Source organism: Oryza brachyantha, chromosome 4, assembly GCF_000231095.2.
Source record: "Oryza brachyantha chromosome 4, ObraRS2, whole genome shotgun sequence".
In the NCBI taxonomy this organism is placed as follows: domain Eukaryota; kingdom Viridiplantae; phylum Streptophyta; class Magnoliopsida; order Poales; family Poaceae; genus Oryza; species Oryza brachyantha.
In genome coordinates, this window is record NC_023166.2 from 2470603 (window position 1) to 2496875 (window position 26273).

General features: G+C 37.9%; 1 protein-coding gene across 1 annotated transcript; it reads left to right on the plus strand.

The window, feature by feature from the left end:
• The first annotated feature begins 5429 nt into the window (after positions 1-5429).
• LOC102699860 lies at positions 5430-25381 on the plus strand. Its single transcript, XM_006653116.2, has 22 exons — positions 5430-6463; positions 7590-7705; positions 9841-10049; positions 11303-11422; positions 13243-13371; positions 13450-13575; positions 15453-15508; positions 15584-15683; positions 16703-16820; positions 16919-17128; positions 17420-17744; positions 18419-18512; positions 19361-19469; positions 19619-19887; positions 20337-20464; positions 21141-21375; positions 21748-21936; positions 22137-22420; positions 22510-22717; positions 22796-23035; positions 23243-23328; positions 24863-25381. The coding sequence occupies exons 1-22, from the start codon at positions 5619-5621 to the stop codon at positions 25020-25022; spliced, it is 4356 nt and encodes a 1451-aa protein (XP_006653179.2). The 5' UTR covers positions 5430-5618; the 3' UTR covers positions 25023-25381.
• The last annotated feature ends 892 nt before the right edge of the window (positions 25382-26273 follow it).

Here is a 26273-nt window from a genome sequence, read left to right on the forward strand (position 1 = left end):
AATAGGTCCTCAATTTAGAAAAGGATCTATTTGTAAATATTTTTAATGAATAGGTTATTTTTCTAGAATGTTTTTGACAAATATGTCCTCGGTGACAATATCTCTTGCATAGACCTTCTCATGTCTTGACTGCTGGGGGGCAAGGGTCTCGACACCAACGATCATTGAATCTCGACGCCAAGGTTATTGGCTTCGAAAAAATATCCATTCATTAATGTTTTCGTAGGAGACCATTTGTAAAAGAAGATTTCTAAAAGGGCTAAAATATAAAAATCCACACTAAAAACATCAAATAAAAACAGAGGAAGTATTGAGTAACTTTATCCTTTCTTCTTTCGTCTTCTCTGTATTGAGCTAGCTAAAACGATGGCGACCTTACTAGTGCCACCCTTTGCCCTACTCGTGCTCCAAGCTCCTGAGCACCACTCCCACCCTTGCCAGGCTACCGCCTCCTACAATCATTGCTATAAGCCTAGGGAACTCCCTCTACCTCCACCGCATCCCACCCCTGCCCCGACCTGGAAACCTACGACCTCATATTTCCCTTATACTTTTGCTTATAAACCAAAACTTGAGAATTTTTTCATTGTAACTTTTTTTTTGTCTTTACTTTTAGATCACTAAGGACACACATATAAAAGTTTCACCCATAAATTATTTTTTAATCATGAATAAGCTGCTGCGCTTATGCTTGTATAAGCCAAAAGATGAGGTTGCTAGACCCTAACTCTAGTGTCATTCATCGTGGTCGTCAGAACTAGATAAGGAGTCACCAAAGCTAGAGGAGGGGGTCACCAGAGCATAAATCGTAAAGCAAAACCTAATGTAAGAAATCTGCAAAAAAAAAACCCAAATTTAAGTGAGCATGATTTGGCAATTCAGGTGACATATGTATGTTGTGCAATGTATTTACGACTTGTTTTGGTTGAAATTACGTTCTAACTTTGATTGTAATTTCTATATCTATTGATTATAAATATTTGGAATTTGGCTTGAAAGTCGTTTTGCTTCTTCTACAAAGCAAAATTTATGGCAATTACTAAATGGCATTTGGTAGAAAATTGATCGAAACTTTTTATAGGTTTTAAACCTCCTGATTTGCTTGGGGATCATCGGCTTTGGATGGAAAAAGGTCTGGATTTGCATATAGAAGCTTGACCGGCGAACAAATCAATCTCATCCGTGGTGATGCAGTAAACACGAGCAACTATAAAGGAAAATGAGAAGCATTCCTGTATCCTCAAAGGTATCGGTCCAAAAACTAGGTTGTGGGGGAAATTTAACTTTTTGCCACTCTTACGAGTGGTCATAACAGATTTATCACTCGCTGTCTATGACATGTGGACCCTCATGAGTTTATGACAGGTCGGCCCAGTAGCAAATCTGTTATGAACATTCGTAAGAGTGACAAAAAGTTAAATACCCCGGTTGTGGTTGGGGCCTCTGAAAGGTGGAGGCTGTAGCTTCATTGGTTTAGCAATCATAACTTAGTTGCTAAAAAAAGAAACATCACCAGGAAAGATGAATAATACCAGCATAGCTTCGTCTTTGGCTTAATGATTCCATGACCCAATAATTTTAGACGGATGAAGTGATAATAGGAAAGGTAATATAAATGGCCTTGGATCGCTATGGTCATGTGGGTGTTGGTAGCGTCGACGCAATCGAAACCTCCACCACCATCGCCACCAAGTCTATCCCTGCTACAAGAAGGTCACCCAAACACATACGTAAACATACTTCTCGCCATCACTTCTGCCCTGGCCACCACCACGATCTTATTACCTGGCATTGACCAAGTGAAGAACACATCTGGTGTCAAGGACGCCGCTGGCTTGGACCAAGCTTTGCATGGCGCCATGACTGCCTTTGCATCAACTGCCATGAAACACTGGTTGTCCCTGGCAAACTTTAGCGAGGAAGTGAGAAGACCTAACTTACAAGATATCCTGTAAGGGGAACTACGGACGGAACTAACCTATAGAGTAAGGGGATGGTTGCTACACACCTCGTGAGGTCCAGAGGAACTCGGATCTTAGTGGAATTTAGTTAGAAGGAGAAAGGACAATCGAGAGACTTACCGGTGTCTTTACTTTCTCCTCACCAACCAACGAGCTCAGCTCAGCTCTCTAACGACGGGGTTTGGTTTATATAGCGAATGATTTGATTGATATGTGCCGTTGGATCTCGGTCCGATGAATGAAAAATGAAGGTCATGAGTGTAAATGTTAGCTATGGTACTCCCAAAGGTTGTTTGTTAATGTCACATATACGGTTTTCTTAGAAAAAATATAACTTCTTTTTTTTTTAAAAAAAAACAGAACTTGTGATTAGCCAAAAGTTCCGCCCAAAAGCAAACCGAGACGAACAAATGCAATATGTGATTGGCCACTAATGAATTAACATGGGCTCTCAGTGGCGGGTGCATTAGTAGGTACGAGCCAATTGAAGATTGAAACAACTCAGCAGCAGCCCATAAGTATGGTTTCGATCCAAAGGTTCAGATTTGGCTGATTTGTTGTTGGAAAATCTGTGTAGTGACATACCCCTTCATTAAGGACGGATAGAGTATACGGATGGAATCTCTTAAAAGAATTCATCGTGTTATACTGCCTCCGTTTTATATTATAAAATTTTCTAGTCTTATCTAAATTTGTTAATTAATGAATATATATAATATATATATGTCTAGATTCATTAGCATCCATATGAATCTAGGCACGTTATGAAACGGATAGAATATTTGTTTACTTAGAGTTTAGAATATCTTCAGCAGCTTATCTAAATTTGATCATTCATATCTTCATTTGGATGATCATCTGATACAGTTTTATCTTTCATATCTATTTGTACTCTAGCAGATTATCCATATATGATATCCTTCATATCTATTTGGAGAATGTAAAGAGAACGTCTAAATATGAAATTTCTCTATTCTAATATGGATAACATCTTAAAAATATAGAATGAGATAGATGTTCTGCTAGAGCTTAACTTTTATTCTTCATGCTCTATTTACAGGATGAGAGATGAGACGAATAGATTTGCTGCGATGCTCTTACATAGCAGTAGAGAAATGTACTATGCTCTTTAAGCAATGTGATAGCGATCATCTGTACTCTGGTAAGTCAAATCCAAATGCATGCGTTTCGCTCTCCATGCAATGAATATTGAGGGGGTGTTTTGTTTAGTTCCCAAAAATTTTTCGTAAAAACATCACATCAAATTTTTAGACATCTAAATAAAGTGTTAAATATATATAAACATTAAAACTAATTACACAGTTATAGAGAAAATAGTGAGACGAATCTTTTGAGCCTAATTAGGACATGATTAGTCATAAGTGCTACAGTAACCAACATGTGCTAATGACGGATTAGTTAGACTCAAAAGATTCGTCTCGCGGTTTTCAGGCGAAATCTGAAATTTGTTTTGTAATTAGACTACGTTTAATACTTTAAATGTGTGTTTAAAGTTTTGATGTGATGTTTTTTAAAATTTTTTTACGAACTAAACCAGGCCTGATTCCCACGACAAAGGTTTACAAATTTCAGAATTATAAGTATTTTTTTGCAACAAATTTTAGTGTGTTACATTGAAGCATGAGAAGAAATGTTGGAGTAAACTGATTAGATTATCAACACATATATAAATAAATGTGATTAGATGACTAACACATGTATTAATCGATGATCCTATCTCGTATATCGTGGTATTATGTTACTGTTTCATATACTTTCGGTGATATTTTTTATATATATTCGATCTATTCATGTATTCATTTGTATTCATGTGTTCATTTGTAGTGCTTAAATTTATATGTCTAGATCACATAAAACAGTTTCGGTTACTTTTCAGGTTCAATATCATGATTTATCTATGAAATAACTTAAATCTATATCACTAATATTTGAACAAAGCTTGTTCTCAAAAAAAAAAATTTTGAACAAAGCTATGTATTTGTAAAGATGTGAAGTAACTTGTTCTCAAGCAAGGTTTGTGCTATTGTCACAAAGATCATCTATCTCAATATCTGATCGATCTTCAGTTTACTTTTCCAGTCCAGATAAAACCGTGTCTCGGTCTCCAGATAGCGTGGGGTCTGTTTAGTTCCCAAAAAATTTCACCAACCCCATCAAATATTTGGATATCAAACTAATTACACAGTTATGTGAGAAATCGTGAGATGAATTTTTAGCCTAATTAGTACGTGATTAGCCATACGTGCTATAGTAGCCCACATACGCTAATGATGGATTAATTAGGCTTAAAAGATTATCTTGCGGTTTTCAGGCCAACCGTAAAATTCGTTTTTTAATCGTGTCAAAAATCCCTTTCAATATCTGATAAAAAACATGGCGTGACATCTAAAATTTTTTATTTCAGACTTAAACATCCCTAGACATCTCGTACCCACCGTACAAGCGAACACATCATCACCGACATCACGCTTCCATCCATTATGGAAATTTCTTGAGAGGTTACACATACGGGCGACGTTGCCACGCAGGTCGTTTTCACGCAAACAAACCAAAAAAAACCGTGGCCGGTGATCCACGCGTACCATCGTCGGCCGTCCGGGGCTTGACTCCACCCGAACCGGGTGACGACGAACAAACCATGCCATCACTGTGTTCGATTATTTGATACTACGTCCGTTTCATATAGTAAAAATAAGACTTTTTAATATGGTACAAATTTACCAATCGATGAATGTACATAATTTATATATATGTCTAGATTCATTAGTATCCATATGAATCTAAGTAAAACTAGAAAGTCTTATATTGTGAAACAGAGAGGCTAATTTGATAATAATATAATACTTACTTTATTTTTTATATAACGTCATTGATCACGCCCATTTGTCTTATTAAAAACTATAATTTTTAATTAACACCGTCAACTTTTAAGTTTATATTTGACCATTCGGCTTATTAAAATATAATTACTAATTATTTTGTTATATTTGATTTATTATTGTATAAACTTTACCTATGACTTATAATTTTGTATATTTAGATAATTTTTTAACCAAATGAATGGTCAATAATGTCATAAAAACTAGAGAATACTATAAATGATTAATTAACTACTATTAATTAAAAATCTACACTATAAACATGAGATAAGAAAATTCTATATAAAAACATTTTACACACAGATACAACGTTCAATAATTTAGAAAACCCAAACATAATTTAAGAAAAATAAAGTGACCGTTCCTTTCTGACGTCTATCCTAACCACTAATCGCACTTGAGAGAGGTGATGAAGCAAGCAAGCGAAGCAAACCACCGCAACGCAGCAGCAGCGTAGTAAGCGTGGACTGATTGCTAACCCCACCCAGACAAATCACGCCAGCTGGCCACCACCCTTCCTTCTCTCTCCTCCCCCCAACTCCTCGCGACGCTCTGCTGCTGCTGCTGCTGCTGCTGCTTCGCCTCCGCCTCCTCCTCCACTCTCTCTCTAGGGCTTTTGGGGGGATCGATCTGCCGCGCTCCCGTCCGCGAGATCCTCCCCCCGCGCCGATCCGAATCTCGGGGAGCGCTGCGCTTCAATGCGCCGCCGTTGAGCTATGTTCGGGGGCGATCGGCGGTGGCGTGGGGCGCGGCGACGATGAGGCGGGGGGCGCTGGGGGTGCTCGTGGTTGCGGCGGTGGTGGGGTTGTTGGTTGGTGGTGGGGTTGGCGCGGTCCCCGCCGCGTCGGGGCTGCGGGATGGGGGGGAGCGGTTCGGGGTTGTGCTTGCGGAGGGTGGCGGCGGCGGCGGAGGGCGCTTCGGTGGTGGAGACGGGGTGGTGCGGGGGGAGCTCCCTTGCCGGAGCTATTCGGCGAGCTCGAGGTCCTGCGAGGAGTTGAATGGCTCGGGGTCGTTCAACACCACCTGCGTCATAAGCTCCAGCTCCTCGTTGGACGGCGACCTCTGCGTGTACGGCGACGGGAACGTGGAGATTTCGCCCCATGTCAAGATCATCTGCCCCTTCGCTGGGTGTTACATCGCCATCAATGTCTCCGGGAGCATCACTATCGGCCATGATGTGGATGTGATTGCGGGATCGGTTAGTCTCTACGCGACCAATGTGTCGCTGGATCACCATTCCACTGTCAACACCACTGCGCTTGCGGGTGACCCCCCTCCCCAGACGAGTGGGACGCCTCATGCACTGGAAGGGGCCGGCGGGGGGCATGGTGGGCGGGGAGCGTCGTGTAAGGTCTCTAATGACACCAACTGGGGTGGTGATGTGTATGCTTGGTCCACGTTGGCTTGGCCGTGGAGTTACGGCAGCAAGGGTGGTAGCATGGCTGCTGATCATCAGCTTGGAGGAGATGGTGGAGGCCGTGTCATGCTCAGGGCAAGTGACTTTTTGAATGTTGATGGTGATGTACTTGCTGAAGGTGGCGTGGGCAGTCTCAAAGGAGGTGGTGGGTCTGGAGGAAGCATTATGATATATGCCTTCAAGCTGTAAGAACTGCATTTATTTGAATTTTGCCTGTTCTACTATGAATGGGTTTAGCAATTAGGAACCTGCACATTATGCAGGCAATGGTTTCAGTTGGAATTATTTCTAAAGAGATTTGCTCCGTCCAACAAAAAATACCTCGAGGTACCAAATCGTTTCCCACGATTGGATCTAATTGAGTAGAAAGTACACTGTTAGATCCAACGATCAGAAACGATTTGGTACCGCGAGGTACCGGAACTTCGAGTTACTTTTTGTTGGACTGAAACAAACCTTATTTTTAAAACGAATGGGAAAACCGTAAAGCTAATAATAGGTTTGATGGTCTCTTTTGTTCCGTGTATAATTTAGTTCCAATTGCTTTGTTTAGTTGCAAGGGACTTGAATATTATCTTAGGTATCTCCATTGTTTCCCCGTGGCTCTATACACAGTATTTTGATCCAACAGACACTTTTTACTACAATATTCCTTTGCAATTTCAAACATCATTAAGTGTTGTGTGTTGTTACAGAAAATGCTGTTGGTCGTGAAACTAGTTCAAACATGAAAATTCATGGCTCTGTTACAGTCCATAATATTTGGATAGACAAAATGACAGGCAAGTAGTTGGTTCAAAACCTTATAAAACTGAAACCCATTCAAATTTTGAATCCAATTTTTATTTTCATCCTAATTTCATTAGTGATGACATTGGTCCCTAACTTAGTTCATATTGCTTCCTACTCTTCACTCCTTTGCTGCTATCCCCATGCATCTCTTTACCTTCTTCCATGGCAACCACCTCTGTGCTCCCCCATCCTCATTGATTCCTGTGCACCTCCAGCAATATGACAAATACCCATTTGCTTTCCAAAGTTTCCAGTGATATTTGTCGGTCAGCATGAGATAGCTGGTTTAGGTTTCAACAGGACTTGGTATTGAATAGCCTTATAGAGCCATAGCAGTTTTATTACACATGGTCAACTTGATCAATTGTTAGTTAACTAATATTGTAAACACAAATTTACCCTTATTAACTGTTTGTAAACCTTCCCCTAGTAATTTTACTGAAGCAAACCCCATACTTCTGTTCTATGCTTTATGTGGTGACCTAGATCCAACTCTCCTTATTCTAATCCCATTCTTAGATATGGAAATGGTACAATAAGTGCTTCTGGCGGTAATGGATGGGGTGGAGGTGGCGGTGGGAGGATATCTCTGGACTGTTACAGTATTCAACAAGATCTGGAGATTACAGTTCACGGTGAGTTCTGGTGTTTGTTTTTATGCAACTCTTTTGATATCTGCTACTGTTGTTTCTCCAAAGAAGAACATAATGGACCAAACTATACAATATAACAATAAAGAACAATGGAAGTGCAATAGATATACATTGCTGGTTACATGCACTCATTTTCTTGTTAGTGTATTGGTTAACTTGTCTCAAGCATTATTTATTATTTGTACCAAAGCTATTCAGCCCCATCATTTCATTTCTGCTTCTGCTTATAAGCTAAAATTTGAATTTTCTACCTAAAATTTAGAGTTGATTTTGGGGGTTTTTTGTAGTTTATTCCAGCCTTGGCTTTTAGATCACTAAGAACACGTATATAAAATTTTTGTTTAAATTATTTTTCATTTGCAAGTATGTCGTTTAGCTTTTTCCATGAATACGCCAAACAATCACCCCCATTGTCATAGGGACATGCTGATGCTAGTGAGCCACTCCAAAACTAACTCAATTAGTGCACTCTGTTTGCTTAGCTTCACTACAAATAAAGGATTTTCTTCATTTTTATTGCGAAAAGTGCTAGAAGAGAATCCAAAACTCTGGTCTTTGCAACAAGACATCACAAAAACATGTTTTTGTTAGAAGACACCATGAAATTATGGTTAGTTTTGGCCAGATACCGCAGGCATATTTCCACCTAGACGAGGAGAGAAAAGCCTTGCAAAAATATCTATCTTTTCCTTGGTGTATATGTACTAGTGATATCCTTTTGCTTTATCTTGGTATATGCTGGTACATGGGCCCAGTTTGCAGAGCAAGAAAGAGACAGAGAGGCAAAGCATGTTTGGGCTAGGTTGGTTGGATTGATATACGAAGGGTAGTGAGGTCATTTTCCAAAGTCTCTCTCTTCCTCTCCTAATCAGAAAATTATTAGTTTAAGGAGACAAGTGTCCACCAGAAAATTTTCACTGACTAAAGCCTGCAGTCTCTTGTGGTAAAGGCCATGAAAGTGTTCTTTTTTTTTTTGGCAACTTTTGCCTCTGTATTTCTTGTGATAAAATGCAATATCATGATAATCCAGCATGACTTACACTAGTCTTATTTTCTCAGAATTCAGGAACCATTTGGTACATAGATAGTTTACCTCATTCTTGTGTGCAAGCATCTTTCCCTCAACTCACTGGCTTGTCCTGATGCCACAAAACCAAAACTGCCAAATCCATGGTCATCTGCTCGAGCTCAGTGTTGTCCTTGAGCTCAGTGCTCTAAAAGTCACTAAGTGGGTGGCACCAAGCTGCTAGTCGTCAACTACTAGCCGGGTTAGGTGGCAACCTAGGTTGCCTAACTGGTGACTGGGGAGTGGGGAGGGTTGTGCCTATCATAAGTGCCACTTAGGTGGGTTAGGTGGTCATGTTTTAGAATAATGCTTGAACTAGACATGAATGGACTCTGCACAAGTGCCTTAGAGGCATTTCATGTGAACACTATATCTGTGCATGGTGGCACTTTTAGAATCTGGAGTAAAAACAATATAAAGTTTATTAGCAGGGTGGGAAAAATGTGGAGCAAAGTAAAACAGCAATTGAAATGGAAATTTTGAATAATCATGATCAGTTATCTAGAGAATGTGGAATTTCTTTATTTAATATCTTAATTTACTCAGCCAAATGTTATTTGTCTTCATTTTCTGTTTTATTTCTTAATACACATTGTGTAACTTTTTTTCATTGATTATACTTCCTCTGTAAATTCAGCATGGTTTGGCCCTTTTTTGAAAGAAAGGCTCCCATCGTTTAACTTTTTGGAAGTAAAAGCAAAACAACTTATTTGTAAATAAAAAATGATTTGTGAATAAAACCTTTATACATGTTTCATTGGGATTTAAGTGCAAATGCTGTAAAATAAACTACGATGAAAAAAAAAATCGACTCCAAAATAGCTTTAAAATTCAAACTTTGGCTTATAAGCAGTTGAAAAAGCGAAACGATGGGAGTCAAAATGGTGTGCATCACTTTAAGCTGACTCAATCGTCGCTTTTATATCCATTCTGAGTGCTGAATATTGTGACATGTATTTAACATGCATTCTTTTCCTTTTGTAACATTTTTGTAACGCAGTTCCTCATGCATTTTCTTGTAACGGTAAATATTCCCTTTCACATTCATCAGGTGGACAAAGTTTTGGGTGCCCTCAGAATGCAGGTGCAGCAGGTACAATATATGAGAGTTCTTTGCAAACTCTGAAGGTCAGCAATGGGAACTACACCACACATACAGAAACTCCATTGCTGGGTTTCCCAATGACTAGACTTTGGTCCAATGTGCTTGTGGAATGTAATGCTAAAGTTTTGGTTCCATTGCTGTGGTCCAGAGTACAGGTTTGCACACAATGACTCATGATTTGAAGATATCTTATGTCTATGCATACTTTCATGTCTCTATATTCTCTTGTATTGCATATGCACATCTATACAAATCTAAGGCCTTGTTTGGATGCATAATTAGCCAGTTATGCCCAATCCCTTGGGATAGGCAAGGAAACTGCAGTACAATCCTCCTTCATCAGAAGAGATTGGATGCCATTTCTAACCTCTCCAAAGAAGCCCTATAATGTCTTGTCTCTGAGGTTCTTTACTATCGCATGTCTACCACATTAATATCCATTTTTAAAGTGTCTCCCCCTTTAATGAGATTTGGCAATAAGTTATATTGCCTGTGCTAATCTGAATACTAGCCAAACAGAATTGGAAACTATGTTATCTGTAACAAGGAGGGGTGAAAGTGGGTTGGATAGTTCCCTTTTGATCTGACACCATGTCCAGTCATTATATCAATTCGGTTCAGATATGAAAACAGATAAAACATCTCAGGATAGCCATTTCCTGATTCTGAATCCAGGAATATTCAACCTTTTAGCTATCCCAATCCCATTGCTACCTTTCAGTCAGCTGGGCCCCATCCATTTCCATTTCCATTTCCATTTCCATTTCCATTTCACCACACAATGCTGCTTATATGGAAAGTAGTGTTGCGGCTTTGAGGAGTTGAAAATGAGACCATCAAGCTGAGGGTTAAGCCACCTAGCAATGAATCATATTGCTGTGCGCTTTGTTGTGCAAGCTTCTAATACAGTGATACATGGTACTTACATACTCATGATTTTATTTTTGTGAGGGTACATACTCATGATTAATAATTGAAGGCTTGAAAATATGGTGCTATGGTTCAACATATATTGCTTGTTTCCACCTTGAATTACTTGCTTGTTTCCTATCTGAAGTGGTCATGTACCTATCTTGATTGTCTGATTTCCAAACTCCGATCTATCTGATTGTATTCTGTTTGGACTTATCCATTTCTGAATTTGGGAAAACAAATGTGGGTTAGTAGTATTGCTATCTCGCTACCTTGAAGGTTTCAAATGCTTGCTTACACGGTTACACCTCCTTTTTCTTCCTCTGAGGCATCAGAGCATCTTTCACATTGCCTCTGTTTCCTTGTAAATCTTTTTGGTTGATTCTTGTGATGTGGTGCTTTTTATTGTTTGATACCTACTTTTCCTGTATATCGATCTGCAGTTATGTGTACCTGCATGTCCATTAATATGTCTCTCCTTTTTTCTCTTTGTCAGGTAACAGGACAAATTAGATTACTTAGCAAGGGTAGCATCAGCTTTGGGTTGTGTGAAAATCCCATATCAGAATTTGAGTTGGTTGCAGAAGAGCTTTTAATGAGTGACTCAGTCATAAAGGTAAGTCTTGTTGCCTGCAGTTCTTTCAGTCATTGATGGTGTTAACATGATTCATAAGCTCAAGGTATTTAAGCAAACCAGCATATATTTTATAGTGAGCCATGAGGTATCATTTTCGGTGTGAGGGCGGGCTGGGCATTGTTAGCGCCCCAGCTACAGATAGTACAAGTAACATATATTTATGCTATTTAATCGAAAAGCTTTAAAGTACAACAAAGGAATCTAGATTCTTAAAAATGGTAGTATGTTATATCTTCTCATTTTGAAAGAAATTTGAAACTTCTTTATAGTGTTTTGAAACATCAATCATACCTTGAGCTCAATATATTAATATTTGTTGATGTATAGTCGAGAGATGTGAAACATGAGGGGTCAAGTGACTTGATGGTTAAAAACTTAAAATGTAAATTTGTCGAACAAAAAAAATATATGTGTTGCATATTTAACACCCATTCAATCTGTAAAACCTTGCCAATGGTATTTCGGCCTTGTGGTGGTGCTCCATGTCCTATGCCTCAAATGCAACTGTGCATCTATGTAGAGCAAGGATATGCTGTTGTATTCCCTCTGTTACATATTATAAGACTTTCTGGCCTTTTTTAGATTTATATCTGTGCTAATAAATCTAGACACATATACAAAACATATACATTAATACATTAATGAATCTATGCAAACCCAGAAAGTCTTATAATATAGAACAGATGGAGTATTTGATTGTACTCCCTCCATATTTTAATGTATGACATTTTGACTTTTAGACTTGATGTTTCACCACTCGTCTTATTCAAAAATTAGTGCAGATATTTAAAAATAATACTGTGCTTAAACTTTAAGCACTTTTAGGGATGAAACGAGCCACAACAAAATAAATGATGCTCCCAAAAAGAATTGAGTAAGACGAATGTTCAAACTTTATGTCCAAAAATCAAAGCGTCATATGGAGGGAAAATGTTTTTGTGTCCATAACATAAAATAGTTCGTAATTTTGTTCCCAATTTCGCCTATCAAATTATGTTATGGTGTCTATACTCTAAGTAGTATATAATCTGAGATCACAATTATTTTTAGGCTTGGCCGTCTTAGCACATGCTGCTCTTCTCATTACCCTATGGCATGAAGTTTATAGTTAAAATTTTATTTTATCCCTATCCTTCCTATATAATTGTGACCCACTAGCTACAATTAATGCTATAAAGGAGCTCTTAGGTGAGGCTACATCACCAAGAGTCCAAGAATACATGAGATATTAGATATTTAGATTTTATCTTAACCCTCTTGGATACTTCGTTCTTTAGTCCAAAATGATGCTAAACCTACCAGGCCAGCCCATGCATAGGCCAGTTTGATCTGCATTAAAGTCCACTTGAGAATGGAACTGCAACTCCATCCAATGATTCCGTCATATTGTACAAAGTTTATCGTCTGATGTCCAAAATTGTTCCCTGCAAATTCTTGCACTAACACACGAGGGATACACTAAACTTCTTGTGTCATTTATTGCCACACAGTGAGTAGAAATGTCAACTCCTGAAAGTGGAGTAACATTATCCACTGTGTGGCCTGAAATGGCTTTGAAACACGTGGGAAGTATCAGATATGTCATGTGGTTCATCCATGTGTGCAGAAGTGTTGGTGAAGTATCATATATTCAGCAATTCTAGACATGAAAGTGATGTTTGATATAGTGGAGTTAGACTTAAAGAACACATTAGCTAAGGTTTATGCTTGGATCTGTGCTTTCTTCTTTGTTTACTGTATGGCAACTTAATTAAAACATCATTAGTGTTTTCTGTAGTTCTAACTTCCTCTTGTTAAAGGTCTATGGCGCTTTCAGAATGTATGTGAAAGTGCTCTTGATGTGGGATTCCAAGATTCAGATAGATGGTGGGGGTAAAGATGTTGTCCTTGCATCTATGCTTGAGGCCAGAAACCTTGTCGTACTCAGGGTATGTCGTTTGATGAAAACCTCGCTATCAAACTTTTGTTAATATTGGAATATCAACTTTTCTCTGTAACTGCTACAGCATGGGTCAGTGATATCTTCAAATGCCGCTTTGGGAGTCTATGGGCAAGGACTTCTTAACTTGACTGGCCCTGGCGATGGAATAAAAGCACGTCGACTTTTTCTCTCTCTGTTTTACAACATTGAAGTAAGATTACTTGCATCTTTTTGTAACTTTTGTGGTGCTTGTCTTTATGCTATACATTTCCTGTATTTTTTAATACACTTTCCAACAGGTATCCACTAAGGCATATTATGCTGGGAATAATTGATATAATATATTTCATCACAAATATATTTGTTTCTTAAATTTCTTAAAGACCTGAGAACTTACAAAATGAATATTTGAGCTGGGTTGTATTCAGAGTTTCAGACAGTCTGCACCAGAGCAAACATTTTAAACTGTTTCATGTAGTTTTCTACTCCTGTTTCATATTATAAGTCACTTTGGGTTTGTCCTAAGTCAAACATCTTCAAGTTTGTTCAAGCCTGTAGAAAAATATACTAACATCAACAACACTAAATTAGTTTAATTAAATCCACCATTGAATACATTTTTATAGTATATTTATTTTGTATTGAAAATGTTGCAACATTTTTATATAAACTTAGTCAAACTTCAAGAGGTTTGACTTAAGTGACTTGTAATATGAAACGGAGGGAGTACTTAGCTAGAACCTAGGTGCCTTTTGTCGTTCTGTAAGCTTGGTTCACTGTTCTTTTGAACTGGTATGGTCCTTCTTATGAGATCGGATTAGGGTCTCTAAAAGAAAATTCTGACCAGTGGGCTAAGACAACTATGCAGCATTCAACTAAGTCAAGATTGACACCCCTGAACGTGGCACGCTACCAGAGACACTCAACCTCACATGGGAAGCACACTTATACTAGAGCCATGGAGGGGGCATATTTTTGGGCAAAACCCAGGTCCCAGTCTGGGTCAGCCTCCTATCTACTGGAGGCTTTACGACTGCACTTCACATGCATTTGGTGGAAATTGTGAAGAATGAAGATGGAACACAGATGCTAGGTTTAGAACTACTATTTTTGGCGCCTCTAGGCTATAACCACCTGATTTATGGAATATACCTAACGTATGCAGAGAAACACAGTTGGTAGGCCCATAAAATTTTCTGTGCATGTGCTAACTTGCATTCCTGGTCAGAATTAAGATCAAACCTCTGAAAAACTGCAACGCAAGCAGGATAAGGAAAATGTGATGGTAAAAGCTGATTATCAGTGGCTAACAAAATATTTAGTAACCTGATGGAGGTTTGCAATTTTTTCCTTGCTAATGACTATGTTTATGAAATATTGAAATCTATCTAGTAACTGTTGCTAGTAGGTTGAGTTCAGAGGCACATCTGCCATGTTCTCCTGAGGTTGTCAACCCTTAACGGGTGGCAAATGTAATACTCTACCCAGTAGCAAAATGTTAACTTATGGTGGAAGTAGTTCCACTTGGACACTTTTAACTTTTAAGTGAAGCCAGTGCATGAGGCCCTGTTTAGTTTGCAAAAAGTTTTTGCAAAAACGTCAAATCAAGTTTTTGGACACCCATTTGAGTATTAAACGTACTCTAATTACAAAACAAATTTCAGATTCCGCCTGGAAACCGCGAGACAAATCTTTTGAGTCTAATTAATCCGTCATTAGTACATGTTGGTTACTGTAGCACTTATGGCTAATCACGTCCTAATTAGGCTTAAAAGATTCGTCTCACGATTTCCCGCATAACTGTGTAATTAGTTTTAATGTTCATGTATATTTAATGCTTCATTTATGTGTCCAAAGATTCGATGTGATGTTTTTGCTAAAAGTTTTTGCGAACTAAATGGGGCCTGACTGTTTTTCGCCTACACTAGTTTTCACATGGGTATGGTCAATCATCTTATTGCTACTATTATTCTGCATTAGAACGATGAATTGATCTTGTACTGAACCATCTTGTGTGCATTACAATTTGTTCCAAAGTATTCTATTGTTTTTGAAACTAATAACTCCCCTTTGTATGTCTATGAGCAGGTTGGTCCTGGTTCACTTGTTCAGGCACCACAAGATGACGCTGTTCAAAGCAGCTTGTAAGTTATCTTATGTTTCTGTAAAACTAATGATCTTTAGTTACTTTTAAATAATGCTGTGAACTTGTTTATCAGGGATGCACTTTCACGCTGTGAAAGTAAAACTTGCCCTAGTGAGCTAATTACACCCCCAGATGATTGCCATGTTAACAACTCCCTATCATTTACGCTACAAGTAAGGCTTGTTCATTAACACTATGAGATTGTTTCTTCTGTAATCTCCTGCATTTCATTAACTTTATATTTTATGTGATAACAGAAGATTAACCAGAGAACTCCAGACTCTCTGAGCAGAGATTTTTTATTATTTTTTAAACTATTTTATTTTTAGAACTAGACCCCCTCATAAAGCTTATTTACAAATATGAACCTTTTGCCCAAATAGCACTACCACGCTAGTCTGGTGGGACAGAAGAACACTGCCACGCCAACTGCTCATGGCGTGCTAGTGTTATTTGACCACACCATATGGGTTGGCATGGCTGAAAAAGTTCAGATTTGGATATAACTTTTGGGGAGGGTTTAGTTGAAAAATTAAAAAATCAGTTAAAAAATAATAAAAATTCCTGAGCAGAGAGTTGTGATGGACATTAAATTACACCTATGTATTTTCATAATCCTTTCCATCTCAATGTCCAACATGATAAGTCTTACTGACAGCCTGCTTGATTATGGAAGTGTTTTACCTGGATATCATGTCAATTGACACATGCACTCCAAATTTCATGCTCATACAATAGATCGACATCTTCTCCATTGTATTATAGTTAACTGAAATTCATTTAATCATTCATTTTTGTGCATTAAAAATTACCTCTACCTCTGAGATGGAATATACCAGATTTCAAACTTTAACAGTTTCATATATTTGTGTGTCTATATACCCAATACAGAGTAGCTAACATAACTTTGCATGGGGAGGTGGCAACCACCCTTGATATCGAGAGTACTTAGTGCAGTAAACAAGTTGACTAAAATCTTAACAGAGGGACATCTTGTGAAGGAAAACACACCCTTGCGCCCACATGTAAAATAGTTATTGTTTCACTAATATTTATTCCATGTGAACAGTTCTGCCAATAGGAATGATAATGCTATATTTGTGTTTATATTAATGTACATGTGAATCTTGATAAATTGCAGCAGTGCCTTCATTTTTTTTAAGCTTCTTGCTAAGAAATTCATATTTTGCAGATTTGCCGTGTTGAAGACATAACTGTCAGTGGCATAGTCAGGGGGAGTATTATTCACATTCATCGAGCAAGAACTGTAACTGTTACAAATAATGGCACAATAAGTGCCTCAGAGTTAGGTGATTCTTGTGTTCTCTTGTTCTAATCAGTAAATCAACTGGAATGTTATTTATCAGTGTTTTAACTTTTTGTACCCATCAATTCGGTTCTTTGATAGGTTGCAAGGAAGGTATTGGAAAAGGGAAGTTTCTAAAATATGGAGCTGGTGGTGGTGCTGGGCATGGAGGCCGGGGCGGCCTAGGGATTTATAATGGAATGAGAAGTGAAGGAGGTCCACAATATGGCAGTGCTGATCTTCCGTGTGAGCTAGGGAGTGGCAGTGGTTCTTCTGAGTCACCCGATAACACAGCTGGTGGGGGATTAATTGGTAGGTACCATGTTTTGTTTGTGATCCTATATTGCAATCTTGTATATCCTCTGTACGGGATGTTTCCATGTGTTTATTTTATTCTTTCAAGCTTTTTAATTTGATCATACACATCTACTGTTCGTGTAATTTGTTTTTCTTTCTTCAGTTCCGGACATACATAATACACTGTACAATAAACATATTATACTGATTTTACCTTTTCTTTTCTGAAACTAATTGCATTTACTTTGCAATGTTTTTTTTTCAATATTAATTTTATGTTCTAATGTCTGAAAATTTCCTAACCAGTTGTTGGATCCATGAAATGGCCACTTTCAAAATTGCTAATTTATGGCTCATTGAACTCTGATGGTGAAAGCCATAGAGGCACACAAACAAATTCCAACGGGACGTTTAAAGGGGGAATTGGTGGTGGTTCTGGTGGGACAATTCTGTTATTTCTTCAAGGGATTCTGCTAGAGAAAAACTCATCATTGTCAGCTTCTGGTGGCAATGGAGGGCTAATTGGTGGAGGCGGTGGAGGCGGTGGTAGAATACATTTCCATTGGTCAAATATTGCTACTGGAGATGAGTATGTTCAGATTGCTGCTGTCAATGGCGTAGTAGCATCAAGGTATGCAAACCATGGATATTTGGTAACAGCATATTAGTAGAGTTGCTTGGTTGTCATCTTGATAACATCAGTTTCTACCTCTATTGTAGATGCATGTCTCAAAACTAAAGATGGTGACATGTCCACTGATGAGCTGTTCCAAACTAATGTCAATCATAAAGTTATTGCAAAAAAAATGTCAATTTTTAAGCTGGATGGTCACTGTGGTAATTTAGCTCCACATAATGAAATAATGTTCAAAATCATGGTTATAACTTTATTTCATTGAGATTTATGCATTTTATCTGGACTCAAGAATGGCCTAAGTGGCACCACGGTACAAGTTTAGGGTCCTGCCAATTGAGTTTTGAGGCTCAGAACTTCAGGGACCTACTAGTAGTATGTTACACCCATGACACACTTTTGCATGTCAAAAGGAGAAAACTTTCCATGTGCTTCCTAGTAGTGCAAATTACCTGAGCAACCTTGTGCATTTTTTTCGAGATGCATGTTTACTTCATGTAATGCAATTGTTATTACCATCCTCGTGGATCTACAGGATACAATCCTGCTTTTACTATAATCACTGTTGCATGAGCAATTTTGTATTTATCATGGAATTTTCATTTGTAGGATGCTGAAAAGTATTATTCAAAAAACATATTATTCTGAGCTGCTACTTTACTTTTGTGCAGTGGAGGATCTGGTAATGATGATGGACATTTTGGAGAATCTGGAACAGTGACTGGAAAGAAGTGCCCGGTTGGACTATATGGAACATTTTGCACCGTATGAGCACTTCTCTCATCATGCTTTTATTACTTGATGGGTTCTGTTACTATGATAACGCAATCCATAGGAAATAATATTATTTTAGATGTGAATATTCAATAAATTTATCCTCTTTATTTCATGTAAGGCTTATATGCAAGAGGGAGAATAGTTGTGGCCTACACTCCTGTCTTGTTGGCTATGGGAATATGAGCCTAAATCTGATCTGTCCATACCTAGCACGTGAATTGAGCAAATAGATGGATTGTAGAGGACATTGTATGTCCTTTGAAATCATAGCCACTGTGCCACACATAGATAGCAACTATTTTGAGGCAGAGATTGGGGTGTCAGTTCTGCTAACTGAAATAACCTGCTTGGGTTGGCACACTAGTTTCTCTACCTATCCAGAAAGACCAGGACGTAGTGGTTATGTTTTCTTCATAAGCAATGGTTTTTGCGATGAAGCACTCTGCTACTGCGTTTGCTGTTCACACCAGAATGTGTAAAGCTGCAAACAACTGTAACTATCTTTGTGCTATCATTACAATCTTAAGCAACATTTTGCCAAAATAACCACTGTTGCTCAGAATTCTTTAGCAACAGTTTTGTTGAACACATGTCCCTGTTTATATTATGCTTATTGCAAATTAAACATGCCTTTTTAAGTTTTAACTGAACTATGTAGGATTTCAGTGTGTACTCTGATTTTTCTATCTGTATCCATGAGCTAATAAAATTTCCTATATATTGATAGTTCAATATTTTGCAATTAGGTAGTTTCTATTTATGTACTATTGTTTTGGTAACTATCAAATACATTTACTAGTTCCTTTGTAATCAGTAGTGATTAAATTACATTCCAGGAATGCCCAGTCGGTACATACAAAAATGTTGTTGGGTCTGATTCATCTCTGTGTATGCCTTGTTCTTTGGATAGTCTTCCTAACCGCGCTGACTTCATATATGTAAGAGGTAGGTCCTACGACATACATGGTCATACATGGAATTGTAATTATTAAATTGCCTTGTCAACTCCAAACTTCATGACGTTGAATTGGAGAAACTAACCATTTACTATTTTTTTTTTGAATGGAACTAACCGTCAAACTTTTACATACTAGGTGGTGTTACCGAGCCGTCCTGCCCCTATAAGTGCATATCTTCAAAGTACAAGATGCCAAACTGTTACACACCACTTGAGGAACTTATTTATACATTTGGTGGTCCTTGGTCTTTTGCAGTTATCCTATCTTTTACAATTATTCTTTTAGCACTTGTCTTAAGTGCTCTTAGAGTTAAGATTGGCGAGAGTGACATCACATACCGGTCAACAAATGCAATCCACAATGATGGCTGTGCTTCTTTCCCCTTTCTGCTTTCATTGGCTGAGGTATATATCATTTCTACAACATAATCTTAGGTTGGATTAAATATGAATATAGAGCTATTGTGAAATCACCGGATCTGGCATCTTGGCCATCGAATAAATGATTCCAGATGCACTTTTTTTTACCTGTGGATTTGGTTAATAGTATTTTTGTGTTTGCATTCATGAAAGTATTGGCCTTAGAGCTGTATGGTAGAATACTTACTGGATAGGAAGGAACAACTTCATTGCTGAAACTATGACTCACTTTGTAGTGTGTACCTCAACATTTACAACAGTGATTCTCAATCCATGATTTTACAAATTTTAATTACTCCAGTAGTTGCTGAATTTAAAGTAAAGTTAGATGTTAAAGGAAGTCCAGAACTACTTATGCTTTCTAGCTCCATTGTTAAGGAAGTCTTGCTGCTTCTATTTGTTTTGATAAATGGTGGCACTGCTTTATTCTGTAGGTACCTGGGGCTAGCCGGGCAGAAGAAACACAAAGCCATGCCCACAGAATGTACTTCATGGGACCTAACACCTTCCGGGAACCTTGGCACCTTCCTTACTCACCGCCTGATGCTATAATTGGAATCGTGTAAGATTTTCCATCGTAAGAGTCTGCATTAGTAGAGTATCACTTAATAGTTTTTTCATTCACCTCAATGATTCTATAAATACATGTAACTACTTGCTAATGTTGAACAGAGAAAACATACTCTATTTAAATTTGAATATCTTAATAGCTGGCTGTTTTTCCCATCTGGAGCTTGGATGTAATTAGATATTCCTTCTCTGTTGTGTCCTACTCCTAGCATTGCACCTGACTTCCTGCACAAGAATTGCATTGTTCTTTTTAAGCATTTGAAACTTGAATTTATAATGATTAGACTCGGATTAAAATGTCATACTTAGTACTGATGTTACAGATACTAACAACATACCTTACAAGGTAAAGATCCAAATAACCCCTTGGTATTAAAATCTAGAACCTTTCTTGAACCACCCAATTAAGATCAAACCATACAATCTACCGAATGTAGTCTCATACCATACTATATATCCAACCAAACAATCTACTTGCACCATGCAATCTGGAAGAATTATGTTCCAGATTAGTTCTGATTACCTTAAAGTCCCATATGTTTGACTTGCACCATCCCAACCACATCCTTAATGTCACATATATTTTCAAAGAATGATGTTTATGTCTCCACCATTACTTTGCTTGTCTTTCTTGCCGTGGATGTTATATTGTTGCTTATTTTTGCCAGATATGAAGATGCTTTTAATCGTTTTATTGATGAGATCAATTTGGTCGCTGCATATGAGTGGTGGGAAGGATCTGTACATAGTATACTTTCAGTACTTGCATATCCTTGTGCCTGGTCTTGGAAGCAATGGCGGAGAAGAAAGAAAATCCATCGTCTTCAAGAATATGTCAAATCTGAATATGATCATTCATGTCTTCGCTCTTGCAGATCACGGGCTCTCTACAAAGGCTTGAAGGTCAGTAATGTTGTGGTGCAAGAGCAAGCAGTGATGATAATTTTCAAAATAAGAATTGTCTGGTCCAGTTTTGCAACAGAATAGCATTAGCTATACTTCGTACTTTTAACCAAGTTATACCCTTAAGTGAGGGAACCAGCTTGCTAGCACATTTTCATTTTAATAATACAATAATTATGTATCTAAACTCAGCTCTAAATAACCAGTAAACACCAATACTTTGAATGATGTTATTTGCTAGCTTGATATCCTGTGTTCTGGCTGAGTAGCGAATTGTTAGGAATGGATGTATTGCAAAACAGCTAGCGCATTACCTTTACTGTGGACCATTAGTCTACACTGAGCGCATTGGTAATTCTTTGTGCTTAACAGGTTGGTTCTACACCAGACTTGATGGTTGCATACATTGATTTCTTTCTTGGAGGCGATGAGAAACGACTTGATGTAACATCCACAATCCAAAAGAGGTTTCCCATGTGTTTAATTTTTGGTGGTGACGGAAGCTATATGTCTCCATACTATCTGCACAGTGATACCTTGTTATCTAACCTACTTGGCCAGGTAATGACATTCCTGGCTTTCCGATTATATCATTCCATAGGACAATTCACTTTGTTTGGTGCACATTTTTGGGCACCAAGTGTGAATGAAAGCATGTGGATACTGTATTCAGAAAATGAAGTCTAGATCCAATATTCTGGATATATGAAGGCTCTATGTATTGTTCAATCATTTCTGTTGACATTGTTTCCTTTCTCTAGTATGTGTCAACAGCAATCTGGAACAGATTGGTTGCGGGCTTGAATGCTCAGTTGAGGACAGTATGGCAAAGAAACATCCGCTCAACTTTGGGACCTGTTGTTTCTTGGATTAATAGTCATGGAAATCCCCAACTTGAGCGGCATGGTGTTCGAGTGGAGCTAGGATGGTTTCAGGCCACTGCTTCATGTTACTATCAGCTAGGTATTGTTGTAGCCGTGAATGAGCACTTCTATAAGAGTCTCCACCATCATGAGCATGTCTCAGAATTCATTGATCGCTCACGGTATGGAAATAATTGTCAATCACAATATCGCATTTTAAAAAAAATTAACTCTTGCTGTGTAAAATAGTGACGTCTCTTTTATCCTACAGGAAGAACATCACAGGTCCATTTAAGGGTTCCAAGCAGGTAAATCAAGATCAGCCTTGCACAAGCTATGCTGTTTCTAGAAAGCGCTTGACTGGCGGAGTGAATGGTGGGATAATAAATGAGGGAACACTCAAATCACTGGATTGTAAAAGAGATTATCTTTTCCCTTTCTCGTTGCTATTGCAAAATTGTAGGCCTATTGGTTATGCGGTAAGCACTGTTCTCTTTTATAGACATACATAATCAAGCAGATAGTGTCTTAACTGAAACCATGCTATAATATTTCAGGAAACTTTGCAGCTTCTTATCTGTATTATACTACTGGGTGATTTCTCTGTCACCCTGCTTATGCTTGTGCAGTACTACTGGATATCTGTTGGGGCATTCCTTGCTGTACTTCTTCTTCCCCCCCTTGCTTTGCTTTCTCCCTTTCTTGCTGGTCTCAATGCACTTTTCAGCCGAGGACCAAAAAGATCATCTGTGACCCGTATTTTTGCACTCTGGAATACCACTTCTGTCATAAACATTGTAAGTCTTTCTCTGGTTTGTGCAAGAACTTTATTTCTGGATTTGCGTTGAGTAGCATGATTTGTTATCCTTACAAAGTTCTATTGCAAGACTAGCCTAACAAGACTTTGTTTGCATTCTATTAAGTTATGTTCATGTACTCAATACTATTGCTTTATTATTCATAACGTGCTTTGGAGATTTTATATGCAGTTATTTTCTATGCAGATTGTAGCAGTCATTTATGGTGCTTTGTACTCTGGACTGTCTTCTTTATCAGTATCTTCAGTTCCTCATGTACCAAACACTAAAAGGTTTGTAGTAGTAATATTTTGTTTCAATTCCAGAATTCATTCTTCAATAGGAAAAAGAAAGGCGACTTACATTATTCAGGAAACCAGCTTATCATAAAAAACTCGACTGGCGAGGAAATGACCGTTCCAATGGCTTTCCATTAAGAAGCCTTTACAATACTGTCTGAGAAAGATCATGAACCCTGCCCCCCCATACATGGACTCGCCCCCTATGGATCGGTCCTTAAACCATTTTTATGGGCCCCTACCCCATACATGAGGGTCTGCCCTCCATAGATCGATTCTTAACATGTGTTAGGGGCCAATGAGTGATCTTTTTTAACCAAGCCTAAAATTCTCCCGTGGGGAGTCGAACCTAGGATCTGGTGGTGCTAGTCAAGCACTTGTAACCAATAGGCTACAGGCCTTTTCACCCCAGCTTATCATAAGACGTTACACATTCCATCTACGACAAAGAGATTAGTCAGTATTTGTCAGGACTAGAGAAGCCCATATGGCCGCATATTGGGGGTTCAAGTCATGTCTAGTTGGGAATCGAGTATGGTTTAGACTTATGAAGCTTCCCAAAATTTTCCACTGTTGGTTACAACAATGAGGGTTTGCTAAATGCATTGACAGCAGAATATACACTTCTTTATATCCAAATCTAAAGTAAAATAATTTGATTGGTCAAGAAAATAGTTGTTAGGATTTAACTTGTTCCTGTCCATGCACGTCTTCTTGCGCATGTAGTTGCATGTTCGTGTTTCCAGTCAGTGATGGACCATGGAAAGTATGGCAGATCCTATTTATGAGTGCATCAGCCACACATGTGATGATAATAGGACGCACATTGTTTTGCATCTGAGGTGCATGCTCTCGGTGATTTGGAGATACAATTTTACTTGGATTCGTGGTGCGTGAACTGATTATCATATATAGTCTGCCATAAGTTACTAAGAGTTGTTGCAAGGAGGCAGAGAAAAATGATGTAAGATGAATTCATGCTGACTGTATTTGGTCCTGGTGATTATATCCAACAACTTTTTCCTAAATTTTGTGCGGTACCTACTTTATTGAATACCTGAATATGACCAACATATAATGATGTGTTTATTCTAATTGTCCTGATTTAAACTGAACAACTTGACATTTTTGTCTGGTAAACAGCCTACATGAAATTGGATTCATTTACCAAATTCAGATATAAATTGGGTGCATCTGATTTTGTCTCTATCTGTGGTGTAATATGTGCTAGTCACATAATCTACATCTTGATACAAGAAATCTGGAAGCTCAAATCCATGCTTTTAAAGTTATATTTTGGATTCAGTATGACTTCTGTATAATCTGTTAAGAAAACTCTGAAAAAAAACTGTTTAAAACTATATCTATTATATATTCTACATTTCCTTTTAACTTCTTTCTCAATGGCAATTCATAATACTTGATTATAAATTTTTAACTATATTTGTTCAAAAGTAGAGAAAAACCTGTGCCTTGCCGTACTTGCTTTACTGATATGTTGGTTTCTTCTCTCTGGATTCCTGTGCAGCTTTAAGAGTACGGAAGACCATGAATGGTGGATACTCCCTATTATCCTCTTTCTTGTCAAATCATTGCAAGCCGGATTTGTCAATTGGCACGTAGCAAATCTGGAGATACAAGATTATTCACTCTTTAGCCCTGACCCTGATAGATTCTGGGCAATGTAATAACTGATTACAAGCTTAAAAGGGCACTGAATGCTTGGAGCTGACAAGCCACCTTTTATTTGCTGGTTGGTCAGTCAAATTCAAAATTTGAGAAGCGGCTTGATGATCCAGGCCTGGAACTTGCTCCAATTTCTGGGAGCATTCCAGATTAGTGCAGATATGTTTAAAGTAGATTTGCATTAGAATGCATTTTGATCGTGGTTAGAATAGCCCTGGTATTTTGAGCAAACTAGATTTATGGAGTTCTTATATTTAGGTTTCGTCTTGTTCTGAGTGTACAGGAGGAACAAGTGAGATCTGTTGTACATTGTGTAAGTAATAGTGAACCAGCTGATTCAATTGTAGAGTAGTGCTTAGAAAACCTTGCTTAGTTTTTTTTTTTTGTCTATTTTGGCCGATTCATTTTTGTCAGCGCAACCTGAAGTCTTACAAATGCCGTGATAATTAGTGGCAAGAATCTTGAGTAAAAGGATGTTTCTGGACGCAGCTTTGTGAGTGTTCTATAGTATCCTAAAAAAATCAGAATACGAGAATTTGCAGGGACTTCATTTCTCTCTGATTGATTTGTGTTTGTGGCTTTGAACAGACAACGATAAATAAGCTAAAAAGTTGCAGTTATGCAATATTAAGCTTGGTGGTAACCGTTGGAACCCTAATCGCTAGTCAATCTTGCCAGAAACCGTTTTAGCCTATTTGTAGTATATTCGTGATGTATCATGATGATTTACTTAAAAAAATGCACTAATTGTGCCAGAATTTTCTGGCCAGTAACCCCTGGTCAAGAATGGTTGTTATCATGGATAAAATATAAAACTTGTTTGTCGACCACTGGGTTCTTAGGTCGATCAGGCGTGTCGACGTACGAAAATATTAAATCCATGTCCATGTCCTGGTGGATAACTGATGTAAAATTGTCATCCCTATAAATGGTTGTGATTGGTTGAGGTAAAAAGTTAGGCGGATAAACAATATCATTATAGGACATATATAAATGGTTGTGATGAGAAGTTAGGTAGAGGAGCAATAGTATTATTGGATAAATTTATATTGTAAAATTATAGTATTTTTAGACGAGAGTATTAACTAGAATTTTTTAGTAAATTACAGACATATTCTCAAGGTTAAAGTGTTGTGTTAAACTATCCTTTTTAATTTTACCTTAACCTTTGTATATCTTGTACAAGCGTCTATTGCATCTTTTTTTTCTTAAGAGTTAAGTCTGATTTGCGTCCTAAACTATTGTGGAGGTAC

Coding starts and splice junctions, on each gene's coding strand:
- LOC102699860 (XM_006653116.2), top strand. CDS start 5,619: ATGAGGCGGGGGGCGCTGGGGGTGCTCGTGGTTGCGGCGGTGGTGGGG. Junction 17,129..17,419: donor AGCTGGTGGGGGATTAATTG/GTAGGTACCATG, acceptor TTTCCTAACCAG/TTGTTGGATCCATGAAATGG. Junction 23,036..23,242: donor CCACTTCTGTCATAAACATT/GTAAGTCTTTCT, acceptor TTTTCTATGCAG/ATTGTAGCAGTCATTTATGG.